Raw genomic sequence first — 15,000 nt, 5'->3', positions numbered from 1 at the left:
AAAAAAAAGCTAATGGCCGGGGGTTAGCCGGGGGGGGGGGGTGGGCACTGCTGGAATTGACTGATGCATTACCTTCAAAACTAACCCTAACGTCATATGAACTTATATTTACATAATGATGTACTTTTTCCCCCTCGATCTCCGCCCCCAAATCAGCTTATACAGTGTATTATGACAATTACAGGGTTAGGGTTAGGGTTTAGGGTTTAACACCATTCACTATGAGCCCCGTGAACATCCAGCAGCAATCAATATGGTGGACTACCGCTTGCTATTAACAATATGGAATTTCAAACGAAAGCGCAGCTTATACGCTTTTCCCCTCATTTGTCCCCACCAAAGGACTTTAACTGGTGGGCCTACCTTCAATGTCTAGCAGTCGATTCCTGAGGTCATGCCGAGCAATGTGAAAGAGTAATGAAGAAAGCGGATCTTTATTCTCCTCGCTAAGGTCACAGCAGTGTATTAACTCAAGAAATAGTTCACGGGGACGACTAACATTTTCAAGCCGATTCGCTGGTACCGTTCCCTGACAAAGAAACTTCAGGTTTTCAAAATCCTCCCCAGTGAGATCTCGGGCAATCGAGAGAAGCGAAGACAGAAACGCAGTGTCTCCTGAATCCATCATTGACACGGAATAGCAAGGTGGGAATCATGTGAAAACGACCGCAAAAGGAGGCACAAGTCGTGAAATTGGATCAGTTACAACAGTTCATGTGATTGGCTCACAGAAGAGCCCAAACCCAGACTCTTTGTATGTACTCACGGCCGCTCAGTTTTGAATAATATTTTGCTAATGAGGGTATTAATGAGGGTCTGAAGCAAAGCTGAATGAAAGTATCATAGCAAAGGAACTACGAGGACTGTGACTTAATTAGAAGTAGAGCTCCAGTGATGGAACGCATTGATCCGCCAAAACCATCGTTTTCGCGAGGTAGAGGATTTGAAAAGTTACCAATCACATGCAACCTTCAATTTTCGATCTAATTCTGTGATATATACATCAATGTACAGCTGAAACAAACTCAAAGTTTTGGATTGGACAAGCAGCTTCAGGAAACTTGCAATCACAAAAAGAGATACTTGGGTACATGCTTCAAGGTGATTAATTTCTGAAGAATGACGAGTCATGATCAAAAGCAGAACGGAAATGTGCCTCAGTCAAACATCATAGAAAAAAGTATATCCAAAGGAATGACTAATGTTACCCTTGGAGGTGGTAAACAAAGAGTGATTATACAAAGCGATGATCCTCAGTTGACTAGTGCTGAGGAAGATTCTGCTATTATAAAGACTTCCCAATCGAAAAACAATTTTTGTAGAGGGCTCCTTTTGGTGTGGGGCTGTGGAGAATTTGGCCAGCATGGCCATGGGCATAAAGAAGATGTCCTTTGTGCTGATGCTCTGGGAAGTCCCTTGTGGCTGGGACAAGACAGGCAAGTGGTTAAGGTTGCTTGTGGATCAAGTCACACTCTAGTTCTCACAGGTTAGTGACGTAAACACTGAGCAGAACTGAGTTTTCACTCAAGCTAATATAATTGCAGTTTTATAAGCTTTACCCTTTGCACTAATGCCAATATATTTTTGTGTTGCATGGGTAGATCAAAATGCTGAAGTGTGGAGCTGTATCCCCCTTTACTTGTTAATCTTGTTTATTAATTTTAGACGATAACAAAATCTACGGTTGGGGAAACAGTAACAGTGGCCAGCTGGGAATGGGAAACTCTGAAACCAACCTTCAACCAAGAGTACTTCACCTAGCTGTATCATCAGGTACCAAGTTGGCAGGTATCGCTTGTGGGACAAGGCACAGTTTCATATGGACGCAACAGGGAGACTGTTTTAGTTTTGGCAACAACTACAGTGGGCAGTTGGGCTATGATTTTAGAAAACCTGATTTCAAGGAAAATCAGGTATGCTGAATTTTGTCTGGAATCAGTTACCTTTTAAATACTACTGTAATACTTGAAAATATTTTCTCTTTACATGTACATTCTTTTTTTAAAATTTATGTCTTGTTGCTCAAACAATACAGGTAGCCATTCCTCAGATGTGTTCAAGGTAACTTACATGCACTATCTTTTTCTTTAGGGGGTGATAATCAGATTGTGCAAGCTTTACATGTGGTTGAAGTGATTTGAGCTTACTGAGGAGAGCAATGTGCACATGCACTAAGGGACCAGTCATTATTTATGTAGAGGGGGAAGGTGGGAGAAAAAATAGGGAGGGGGGGGGCAATGCTATTTTAAATTAGCAAAGAGGGGGGGGGGGGTCATATGATTCAGCAAGAGTTATAAGAAGTCAATTCAAGAAAGGTAGACTTGTGAACCAGTTGGATAGGATGGAGTATAAAGATATTTAAAACACTGATACTCTGATCAGTAATTTAACACCATGACATTTGTAGTTGTGTCCTCAACATGTGAATTGAAAAACAAAACACAATAACATTGTTTGTAAAGCCAGCCAGTGGAGGAAGTCAACTTGAATCTTGAAGGAAGCACCAAATCCTTCATAATGCTGACCTCAGTTAGCAGTTCAAAGTAGTTCACTAACTAAATACAACTTTTACAACTCAAATACTGCTATACTGCTATTGATTAATCATGTCTTGTGATTTTAACAAAAACAGTGCAGTAATATAAAAACTTGAAATAAGTTTTTCTTTCAAGTATGACAGTTCCTTAACTCCACGCTCACAGTTGGAAACATCAAAATGAAGGACACTTGATTGACAGTTCAAGTATTTACCATAGCAAGCATCATTATTGCTACTCAAAAGATAATTAACTTTTTGTTCTATTTTTTCCATTTTGATTTTTGTTTTCCATCTCTTTTTTCTCTCATTGAATACATGTAAGTACTCTTCAAATGCACATTCAGTCATGTGCGGTCTTGCAGCTTCAAAGATCCTTGGCAAAATTTCTGATCTACACGATACACTGATTTTGTAATTTAAGAGGTTAGTCGAAGGTTATCAAAAATTAATATTAATAATAATTAATATAATTAATATTTTTTTATCACTGGCCTTCTAAACATCGAGCTAGTAGATGCGTGGTAGTGGGAGAGGGGGCGTCATGGTTGAAATAATTGATAGATAAGGGGGTGTCACTTGCTGTTTGCATACCCTAATGGAGGGGGGGGGGGGGCACATAGAAAATTTGACATGCCCGACATTTTTCTCCCACCCCCCACCCCCTCTACATAAATAATGACTGGTCCCTAAAATAGTCTTTCTGTTACCAATATATCTCAGTCTGCTCTTTCAAGGTCATGAAAACTAGCTTTTCTCATTTAATTCATCTACCAATTATTTCTACAATCCAAGTTATATAAATACATGTATAACAGTGTGCTCTTCAATATAGCTGCATCCATTGTTTGTGGACACTCTGCTACATCGTCAAGTATCCGAAGTGGCCTGTGGTGCTCGTCATTCTGTGTTTTTGTTTACAAATGGACAAGTGGCAGCTGTAGGAGTAAACAGCAGAGGTCAAATTGGATGTGGAGACACAGTAGATGTTGTTTGTCCCAAGACTGTCTTAGATTTGTCTCCAATCTCTGTTATTGCATGTGGCGACAGTCATACTCTGGCAGCAGATGGTATGTGTTTGGTTTTTTTCTTCTGTTAAATCTACTGGTGTTGTGAATATTGCTTTTTAAATATTCTTACCCTCTCCTTTAAGGTCACTGTCAACCTTCATGGGTGTCTTTTGGAAAATCGCTCTTTTTCGAGTTGCTTTAAAGAAACCCAAAGAAACTATTATACCACTGGAAAGCTAACAAAATGTAGCATTTGAAAATGCCTGTATCGGTAAGGCTCATTTTTTAATAAACATTCTACACAAATCTGGGCATTCAATAATTATGATTAGCATTTATAGTTATATCACCTACTTCAAATTAATTTACTTATTACTGGGTTGCCAGTATGGCAAACCCAGTCGGAATCTGCGTTTCATTTGTTGGTTTTATTATTTTTATTTTTTTTTTCCGTGTCAGTGAAAGTCTTGCCTGTCACTCCCCTGCTAAGTGGTGTTTTTGTGCATAGAGCCTTCTGCGCATATTTTCTTAGGATCGAGAGGGTAGTGGGAAATGATTAGATTTCTCTGGTGGACACAGTAGAATGATTAACTTAACCGGCAATGGCGTCGAAAGTCATGTAACGCGAATGGTGTTTTAGTGGATCTTTAAACAAAATATACCCTTATGGAGCTCAATAATGGCAAGTCAATTGGATACGGAACAAGACAGGTGGTGAAAAAACAAATCTGGAATCTAAAAGGGACGAGTAATGGACTTCAACAACAATCTGTTGCCCATCGAGCCGTAATCAAAGTCAGCTGTAGTTCTAATATTTTACAAGTGTGGTGTTTTGTACAACACTGAAATCAAATGGAAAATTCTCTAGTAACTTATGGGTTTGACAAAGACAGAGAAGGAATTGAAAAAATTGGATCTGTGATCTCGGTTGTCTGGCTTATTTGTTTGCAATTCTGCACAATTCTTGTTAGTCAAAAATTATTTGAAAGAAAGCTTGTTGCCCTATTTTTGCTTGATAATTCAAGGAAAGGGTTTTGAGTGAAGGGTTTCATGCTGAACACTGGTGGGAAATTTATTTAGTTGCGTTTTTGACACGGAGTGTAATTTGACACGATTGAGTTTCTTGTCTTCACGCACGTAATGAAATAGGAAGGGTATAGGAAATATGTTGTTTGTTTCAAAAAATATGTCGCTGGAAAAGGTGGCCTTTATGAATTCATCATGTTGTGTAATATGCAAGCTTAACTGGATAGTTTTTATGGCAATAATAAAGCTGCATTTTCATGTCAAAATAAGGTAAGCGTCTTTCTGTTGTGTTTACTTAAGTAAATAGCCCATGTGGCGTAAACTTGATTTCCACTCTCAAAATTACCTCCAGAACCTACTTTTTTGCATAGAATAAGCTTTTGAAATGATGTTCTTGTCTTCTGTGGTGATACTTGACGATTCAGGAACATTTTGTGAAAAAATATTTATAACGCTTGATCTCGCGAACGTCTCCTGTTATGCATAACATTCACTTGGCCTTTTGACATCCCTTAAAAAAAACTCGTAAAATATTCACGGACCGGTCGATTTCTCTGAAATTTGAAAGGATGATTGCTAACGAATGTAGAAAGATTTTTACAATAACTAAAAATTCCTGTGTTAAGCATTAGAATTCGACAAAGAGGTAAATGCGACTAAATTTGTTTCATGCATTGCTATTTTTGTGATTTGACTGTGGGCAAATTTTGACATAATATTTAAATTATGAAAAAATATCTGCAGATAGATTGTTAAAAAATCTTTATTTGAACATAAAAGATGCAATGCTTGATGAGAAATGATGTTTTTGCTAATACAATGTATTTGAAAGAAGAAAAATTTTGCGGGAATGTGTGGTTCCAGAAAATATCCATACCCCCACCACGGAAGACCATTGGAAATTCCGAGGGAGAGGGGGGGTTAAAGGGCAGTAATTTCCAAGGGGTAGGGTGGTTTCGTGGGAAACTACTTTTCCAAAGGGTCACGAAACCACATACAAAACATTGAAAGCAACATACGATCGATCTGAGGCACAAAACACACTATCGGACGATGTTTTGAAACAAAAGTCAGTTTGAGATAAAGTTAATGTTATTAGCTTCAATGTTTTCGTTTTTCTTTGAGTTAGCTAGTGCTACAATCTCCCGAAGCTAAGACCAATGTGTCTTTCATTTGGGACGGATTCAAAACATTTAAAATGGCGGTCTCAACTGGAGTCTCGTCCCCAGACTTCCAGCTTTGTCTCTTTTTCGTCCAACCAACACTTCCGTTTGTCTCTTTTTCATCCAACCAACACTTCCGTTCACTTGAGTATCACTTTTCACTACCTTCACATGCAGTAAACACATTTTTGATAGGATTTATGTTTTACTGGGGGTAGTAAGTCATTGAAAATGGGATAAGACGCAAGTTCCCACCATCTCAACGCTTGCGTGCAACGACATTTTCTTTTTTGTGGGTGGCATTTAGAGCACGGACAGGAACCGGGAGTCAAGTTTTTTCTTCTTTGAGTAAACGCAATATTTATTGCGGCCTCGGGAAATGATTGTTGAGGTTCAGTTCGTTATGTCAAACTGGAAATTCTAAAACAGGAGTTTGACTACTCATTGGAGGAAGTAAATCGCGGCAAAAACAATAAGATTCGCCCTCTCGATTCCATCCGTGGCTCAAAGGCAAGCAACAGTGAGGCTGTGTGTCATTTACCGGCGAGAAGGACTGCTGGAGAGTCAGTAAATTTGAAGACTGCACATAAATCGCCATATCTAAGTTTACAAATATGATGGATTATTTTGGTGTCAATAATATTCTTTGTAAAACAATCGCCTTTGTGACGACGTTCACGAAACCTACCGCGTCAACATGTGTGGTCCCTAAATATTAAAGAATCAACCTGAAGAAACTGACAAAATGTGTAGAAAAAGGAACCTTGTAAGTTTCTGTTTTATTTACTATGGTTTGCGAAGTTGTTTAAGCGAGTGAAATGTTCTCATCGAAGTTCGCACAAAAACGTGAAACAGTCGATGTGCAACCCAAATGTTTAAGCTTTGCAAAGTTGATAGCGCACAAGCTAAAAGTTTAGCTGAATAATGAGCTTAACAAAGCGTTATATTTTTCTAAAAGTTAACCTTAATGTTTACACTGTTGTAATAAAATTCTACCGCAATTACGTAACTAATTCACTTTCGTTTTTATAAGTAAAAAAATTTTGAAAATTCCTGAGGGGAGGGGGGGGGGGTCATCAAACATCCCCCTGGAATGGAAAATCCTGGGGGGAGGGGGGGTGCAAATCAAAAAGTCTTCCGTGGTGGGGGTATGGATATTTTCTGGAACCACACAATCGCGGTGAAAATGAGTTAGCAAATTTGCATACGTGCGTTGAAATGTGATACGCGAGGAGACAGGAATTTTATTTCTCTGACAAATGATTTTGTCATTGTAGTGTAATATGAAATTTATTTGGGAAGCCAACAATATTTCTTTAACTTCCTGGTTAATCCAATTTATTGCTACGACTTGCTAGTACGAAGATTGTTTACCTGAAACTCACGCTTTTTGCGAATTTTGAGTGTCATGAAATTACATAAGTTGCGTGACAATATATCCCTTTACTCTAACCCAAAAACATTCAGATAGTAACAAACTTTATATTTACTTAACCATTTCTTTAATTTGCTTTTGTGCTTGCCTTTCTTAATGTTTAGATTTTCAATTACATGGCCACTCAACCTCTCGATTGTGTAAATAGTTCACCCTGAAGTCAAAATAGATACGTTTCTCAGGAACTTTGGTGAGCCTCTGCTGGCGCGACATGTGGGTGACCCCTCAAATGGTCTTAATGACGCCCCACTTGAAAAAATTAACTGGAACGCTGCAGTTCAATACCGCCCAATTCAGTGCCTTCCTTTTTTGTGTAACGCGTACCACAGGCAACCCAGTGTAAGCTTCTTGGAGCTTCTAGTTTCACTAAAAATCTAACCCTAATCCTTTTGGGTTAAGTTTATGAGCTCTTTTCATAAAAAGTTCTTCCCAAGTGGTAACTCCTAAGGTAACCAAAGTTGGATACTCTTTTGAAATGGTTTTCCTCTCAAGGTTATTTCAATATGTAAAGAATGTTTAAGTTTAAATTGCTTGTTTTGAACAGCAACAGCATCTATTTAGATTGAGCACCAATCCTTTGCCTGCTAACAACTGCGTGGTGTAAATTAAGTCATTAATAATGATATTTTTGAAAAGCTGGCTTGCAGCCTAATGTACGTATGCTACAGGTTTTCCCCATGGATATCTTCAGATTGAAGCAAAATTCATGACGAGAAACAAAATAATTTTTCATTTTGTTATTCATTTTAGCGAAAGTTGTGGCAAAGGGGCAACTGCTAACCCTTTTACCATATTTCTTAAAGTGCTACTGTGATTGAATTTTTATGCCTTGCATTTTTAGGTTCATCATATAGAATTCCAGGAAAGATTAAAAACGCTTTTTAAGTTTTAGAAATATCTGCATTGGTTCTGGAGATATTTAAGTTTGAAAAATGTGTGAAATGTGCAAATTAGAGGGATGATGGCGTCATTCACTCAACCCAATATCACATCTACTGTAGTATATAAATAGTGCTACCTCAGTCAATTTGCAGCAGAGACCACTGAAACTTGGTAGGCTAATAGCTCTACAGGCAACACACCTATGGCCATAAAGAAATTGGTTCCCTTGGCAACTCACTCTTTTCCAGTCTCCTCCAACCTGATTTCAATATTTTTGGTGATCTTAAGCTAGAAAAACATTTAAAACAAGGCCACAAACTCGACCCAACATGTCTAAATTATGTGTGCAGGATCATGCAGATGAGGCACCACTGGCAAATATCAAAACAGAATGCCAAAGGTGGCCAGCAAACCCTTTAATATGAGGTCTAGAACCCAGCATGTTACCTTGGTGACAAAACTGGTATGCTCATATTGTGAAGCACATCAACTAGAATCCTACTCCAAAGAATCAAGGTTTTCTGATACAAATTGGCTGAGATATCTTGTTTCACCATATTTGATCAAAATTTGGTTGAGTTTATGATGTCATCCCTTGGCTAATTTGCATATATATTTGCATATATATTTGAAAATAGCAAACATCATTCTTTTTCTCATACAGACTGTAACATGTTTTTGTCTTAAAATGGCTTAGATAGTAAAGATGTGAATTTCATCAGGTAGTACTTTAATAGCAGTGGTGAGAACTAGTTGCATTTTGCAACTCCTCCAGATATTTTAGTTGCAAGAGAAAAAAAGTCAGTCTCAGATGATACTGTATTGGTTGCAATTTCGAGCCCAGGTCTATACTACAAACATTGTTAAGCCCAGTATTGATCCTTGGAAAATCCCATACCAATAGCTGGATTTATAGTTAGTACATGTCATACTGTATGTCTTGCTTCGGAGAGGGCGTGGTGAAGTAATCTTCAAACCATCTTATTTTTCCTCCAATTGCACCAACATAGCACACAGCACACTTGTCCAACCCACTATGTTCCAATACAATACAAAACAATACAATACATACTTAGTTGATGGCTCCCCATAGGGGCTTTTCAGGGCCAATGAAACACAACTAAATCCCAACTGGCTGGAGGCAAACCAGTTGGCTATTTACAAGTGCAGCTGGGAAGTTGAACCAGGAACTACCAGGAACAAATTCGACCAGTGGTCTGAACGTGTCTTGAACCCAGGATCTCCAGATCTCAAGGCAAGTGCCCTAACCACTGGGCCACACTGCCTCCTCCTCCCATGAAAAAAACCTGCACAACATAATTTATATCAAACTCTCCAGCTCCTCTTCAGTCCTTCCATACAGCTAGTAATAATAATAATAATAATAATAATAATAATAATAATAATAATAATAATAATAATAATAATAATAAGCTGGCTGGATAGGGATCCATATGGCATCCATACGTTTTCACTGTCATAATAATAATAATAATAATAATAATACAAAAAAGAAGCGCACGTCTACTAATTTTTAATTTGCTTTTAGGAAATGTTTTATCGCGATTTTTCATCATACGGTGTACCAAAAATTCTAAGAAGTCAGAGTCTTGAGTCTCCCTTTTCTTGCCTTGCTTCAATTCTCCCCAGTCTATTCTTGAGTGTGACTCACCATTGCTTTGTATCGCACAAGTTGGGGCGTAAGACAAAACGGAGGCTGCAAGCAGTCTAATACTTACAAATTTAATTGACTTCTCCCCTTTAGGGGCTTTTAAGGGCCGATGAAACAAATTCAATGAAACAACAACAACAACAACTGTTAAGAACCCCAACTGGCCAGAGGCAAACATGTTGGCGATTATCAAGTGCAGCAGAGAAGTTGAACCAGGGTCTACCAGGATCAAATTCATAAAGTGGTCAGAACAGATCTTTAACACAGGATCTCTGGACCTCAAGGCTAGCGCCCTAACCACGGGGCCACACTGCCTTCAAATAATTTATCTTGAAGTTTAGTTAAATGAAGTGAACACAAGCCTCAATAAATTTTTCAACAAAATCAGTGAAAAACTGATAAGATTGCTTGAAAAAGAGAACATCCCGGAGGACGGAGAAGAGAAGAGTGAGATACAGTGAGTTTGCGTAGAAGATTCTTTGTAACAACAAATGAGTTGAGAGGTGATAAGAGCTGGGATGGCTGGAAAACGTGATTTAAAGAGGGCAACTGAAGGACCTATTGCAATCTAGGTCAGCATATTGTAAGGAGACCCTCTATTCCCGTTTCATTTTTGCCCACTCCATCTCCACTGATCTCTTTTCTTAATAAAAGCACCTGTGGCGGGCCGCCATGAAACACCAGGTCAGAAGATCATCCACCGAATTATCTTTCGTGGACAACATAAAAACATATACAAAAGAATGATGACCAGGAGTTTGGCCTATGAAGCATTGTTCGGAAATCAAGATATCAAAATGGAAAGGTGGTTTCAACACCTGCCCTGAAGAACTCGACCACAAATACACGAAATCTCCTTGCAATACATGCAATTTTTGCAGAAATGCACCATCTCAAAGCCGATGTGGATTGCCTCTGTCTTTCAAGGGAGGCTGGTGAGCAAGTCCTCCTTTATCTGGAAACAAGTTTGGTGGGACTGGACAAGTATCTGAAACATTCAGAGGATGCATCGCTCCAACTAGTGTCCTCCATTCAAAGGAAGCCCAAGTGTTTGTTCGAGAGCTGAATTTGCCATACCAGTTCAAAAGTGCTCGGAATCAACAATCAACTTTGCAAAAGGAGCAAAGCAAAGCTGAAGAAATACTTCAGATTGCCTCCAGCAATGGAAATCCAAAGCACTCCATGGGAAGTACCCAAAGAGAATAACAGAAACAGGTGTGGATTACCACTTAACCAACCAGTGGTTAAAGAGTTGCAAACTGAAAGCAGAACCAAGGGGTTGCAAAATTAATGGCTTTTCAGGACCAAAGCCTGGTCACTACACCATACTGTGCTAGAATTATCCCCATGTGTAGGATATGTAACAAGTACAAAGGGACAGTTGACCCTGTTGTATCTGGCTGCCCTTCTTAAGGAGATTACAGCCTCAGACACAAGTATGGAGCAGCAACATACATGCATTAGAGAGACTTCTAAAACTATAATATCAAAACAGAAATGGTATCATTATGCTGTAGAAACAGTAACAGAAAGTTAAGGAATATGAAATATGCTGATAACGGCAGACCAAGAGATAAATAAAATTATTACAAATCAGATATACATGTAGTAGTCAACGATCATAAAACCGTGAATAATAATTATTATTGCAAACTAATAAACTGGCAATCCCATCAGACAGGAATACCCCTATAAGGGCCGGTCAATGAAAACTTACACAATGTAAAGATCCAGAAATGGAATCAACTAGGATGTGGGGATTATGCAAAGAAACTGTTCTAGTATTAATAGGAGTGCTTTGAATCACCAAGAAGGTCCTGAAAGGACAAACAGGGAAGATCCCAGGCCCTTTTAAAATCATCGAACTACAAAAACTAACATTACTTGCCCCTGGCCCTGTCCATATTTTGAGGAAAATTGTACCTATAAAAATAATGAACCCATGGGGACCTTAGAACCATGGTTTGCACCCAGCTCTAGTGGAAGGAACCTTTTTTGCAAGAACACAGATGTTGATGATAATAACTAACTATACCAATTATTGATAGAGTGCCATCAAGCAACAGTTTGTATTCTGCGTAGGAAAAGGAAAAGGAAATGAAAGGAACTTTATTTAAGTGTCTATAGTTATTCTAGTGCTGGAGCACTATTTTGTAAACTGAAATTAACAATTAATGCAAATCAAGTCAAATGTTGGTTTTTGGGGAGAAGGAGAAACCAGAGTACCTGGAGAAAAACCTCTGGGTGCAGAGAACAGAACCCACAAACTCAACCCACGCTATGACGCACATTGGTGGGAGGCAAGAGCTCTCACCACTGCGCCGTTCCTGCATCTTGTTAGTGAATTACGTTTTTTTTTTTTTCAGCATTTTACAGTTTCTGGGTGTATCATTTTAAAAATGACTACATTACTGATGTTATGTAACATATTGGCACTTGTAAGGTCCTATTTACACATGGAATGAGCATCTTTAAGAGGTTTAGGGTTTTTAATGATATATTGTTAGGATTAAAACTTCCCTGTGAAGCATGGGGAATTCTTTGTTTTTGAAAATCTTCTCCTTTATTGCATAATATAAATGAGGTTATAGTAATATCTAAATGAATGTAAACTTTTGCATCGTCTGGAAAACTTTGCGTATTTCCCACACTATTCAGAGCACACTATTACGCGCAATATGTGCAGGGGCATTAACGCCTGCTATCACCAGGACCAGGGGGGCTACTAATACAAGGCTAACCCTAACCCTAAGCTACTAAGGAAAACGACTCGATCAAAAAATTTCTATGAAGTGGACAAATTCAAAAACACAGAAATACTAGCGTTTAAATTATAGCAAAACTTTTCACTTGGCTATATCTGCTGGTTTGTTGGAAATGGACCCCATCAATAAAAAGTTTATCAGGCTGTACAGTAGCTGGATAAAGAAAGCTGTGGCAATGAAAACCATTTTTAAATGACTATTTTAACAAGTATAATTTTTAATAGGTAAATGTTGTGATAGTAAATGTCTCTTGGTTAATTCCAAATCCATACATATTTGTCTGTTACAGTTGGTGGGCATGTATATGCTTGGGGATACGGTAAAGCATGTGGTTCCAAAACAGACCTTTTGTCTCCGCGCTGTGTGTATTCAAGCCATGAAGATGATGCGGTTATTGATTTGGCTGGTGGGGATTCCCACTCACTTATTCTGCTTTCAAGTGGTGCTGTTTATTCTTGGGGCAACAATTTTGAGGTAACTACATAATAGTTCATTGGTAGTTTCCATGATTGGAAGTTAGAAAATTTTGATGCTGATAAAACTAAAGAGTAAAATTCCAAATAAAACAGCAACAAGGACGACAATACAAGACTGTTATTCTTTGTATTCTCTACTTGTTTGTTCTTTTGCACTATATTCGTGTGGTGAATTTCATGCATGAGGTATTTAGCATTAAAAATAGCTGATGTTCTCAACACTCTTACCCATGATAATATGAGGTTTCTTGGCCTTTGTGGAAAATTTATCATCATCATCATCATTATTGCTGTTGTTGTGATTGTGATTATTATCATCGTTATCATTATTACAGGGTCAACTGGGACAAGGAAAGATAGTGAAGTTTGTAAGTGAACCAAGGGAAATATGCCACTCATTGCTTCCTGCAAAGGTTGTCAGTATAGCTGTGGGTGAGACCACGTGTGCTGCAGTCACTGGTGAGTTGTTTTGTCTGATCAATATTTGGTATCTTTCTATCCAGTAGACAGTGAACGTGGGTGAAACCAATGCCAGTAACTTCAAATAAGGCAAGGTGTGTAATGTTAATTGTTGGGTTCAAGTCTTGAGTTTTTCCTTTCTTTTCTGATCATGCAATTTCAGTCGATATAAGACGAAAAATTTTTCTCAGGTAGTTACGGTTGAGATCTTTCTTTATATGCATCTTGATAGAAGTGATCCAATCTTATGGTGTTGCACATTACAGATGATGGCGAATTGTACATGTGGGGAAAAAATTCTAGCCATGTAATTCGTGACGATGAAAACAGCAGGTTTTTCCAGTTTGAGCCACGCCTTGTGCCTTTGGGAGTATGGAGAGCTTTAAAAGTAAGTACTTTCTCATTCCAAAAAGTTGAAATGAATTTACACGTCAATACTCCTCACATATAGAATATGAAAGTGCTTTGACATTTTAAGGTCATTTCAGTGACAGACTGACGCAGTCCCTGTCTTTTTAGGTTTAGACCTTGCTGTTTTACAAGTATGCTAAAGATTACTCTTTTTCTTTCTTAGTTTTAGTTTAACATTTTTTCAGTACTATTCAGTTCTTTCATTCCTCACTGCATAATTTTGCCTCTTCTTGTCCTGGTACAGATAAATTTTCCCTTGACCCTCTCTTTGAAGTTACGTGATACAAGACAAACCCTATACATTCCCCTCACTTCTGTCGATTGAATGGACTTCCTGGAATCCATGTTATCCTTTTCATAATTTTCCTTTATGTAAAAAAGTGGAGTAAATTACCATCACAAAAAGTCCCTAGTGTTAGGGTTAGGGTTAACCCTAACCCTAACTAGTGTGAAGTCAACTAGGAAATGGCTTATTTCTATTCAAGGTTTTTTTTTTGTAATTTTTCTCCTTAGGTTTCTTGCGGGTCGTGGCACATTACCTGTGTGGTGTCTGCCCCTCCCAAAAACAACTTGAACAAGTCCATAACAAGCACAGTCTCATTTACTGCATCTCGTGAAGCTTGTGAAGTCTCCGCACTTTACACGAAACCAAACCAAGACAGTGATTTCATTGAATATGAACTATGTACTGAAGATGGAAGAACAATGTGTCTTAAAGACGAGTCCTGTCATTGTTGTGATCAGGGAACTTTCATTGGCAGAAAAATGAATTGTGGTTTTAATGACAGTATTTCCTGTGGTGAATTAAAAGATAGTGGAAAGCAAATAGGACGAGAAGATTATGCAAGTACTTTCCATGATTTTGAGTTAAGATTTTGCGGTTCGGACAAAAGGAAAGATGGTCTTTCTTCTTTGAATGATTCAACTAACACTTATCTCTTGACAGATTGTGACTTTGAAGAAAAGCCTTCTAGGGGCTATAAATATGTGTTTAAACCCGACGCCCATTCGAATGTGGACATTAGCGAGGTTTTTAAAGGCGGTATTACAGAGGAAAAGGAAGGCATCAAGTCTGATGCACAGTTAATTTCCGAAGTAAAGAAGGATGACATAATGTCATCAACAAGTATTCAATCAGCAGGAGGGGTTAGCCGCAATTCAAACA

The 15,000-nt window shown here is 38.3% G+C and overlaps 2 protein-coding genes across 2 annotated transcripts in view; one reads left to right on the top strand and one right to left on the bottom strand.

Moving 5' to 3' along the window:
* LOC138038421 (uncharacterized) overlaps window positions 1–706 on the bottom strand; it is a 25,650-nt gene extending 24,944 nt beyond the window's left edge. The window contains exon 1 of the mRNA XM_068884281.1: window positions 364–706. Within this exon, the coding sequence (XP_068740382.1) occupies window positions 364–628 (265 nt within the window). The 5' untranslated portion in view covers window positions 629–706. The remainder of the gene's footprint in view (window positions 1–363) is intronic.
* A 130-nt stretch (window positions 707–836) lies between these two features.
* Window positions 837–15,000, top strand: part of LOC138038420 (uncharacterized) — an 18,489-nt gene continuing 4,325 nt past the window's right edge. The window contains exons 1-8 of the mRNA XM_068884280.1: window positions 837–934; window positions 1,015–1,486; window positions 1,666–1,913; window positions 3,372–3,606; window positions 12,779–12,963; window positions 13,301–13,424; window positions 13,691–13,812; window positions 14,349–15,000. The exon at window positions 14,349–15,000 is cut by the window's right edge and continues 362 nt beyond it. Coding sequence (XP_068740381.1) covers window positions 1,120–1,486; window positions 1,666–1,913; window positions 3,372–3,606; window positions 12,779–12,963; window positions 13,301–13,424; window positions 13,691–13,812; window positions 14,349–15,000 — 1,933 coding nt within the window. The 5' untranslated portion in view covers window positions 837–934; window positions 1,015–1,119. The remainder of the gene's footprint in view (window positions 935–1,014; window positions 1,487–1,665; window positions 1,914–3,371; window positions 3,607–12,778; window positions 12,964–13,300; window positions 13,425–13,690; window positions 13,813–14,348) is intronic.

Source organism: Montipora capricornis, chromosome 2 (assembly GCF_036669925.1).
Source record: "Montipora capricornis isolate CH-2021 chromosome 2, ASM3666992v2, whole genome shotgun sequence".
NCBI lineage: Eukaryota > Metazoa > Cnidaria > Anthozoa > Scleractinia > Acroporidae > Montipora > Montipora capricornis.
The sequence above is the reverse complement of the archived record's forward strand: the minus strand, read 5'-3'. Positions and strand labels throughout refer to the sequence as shown.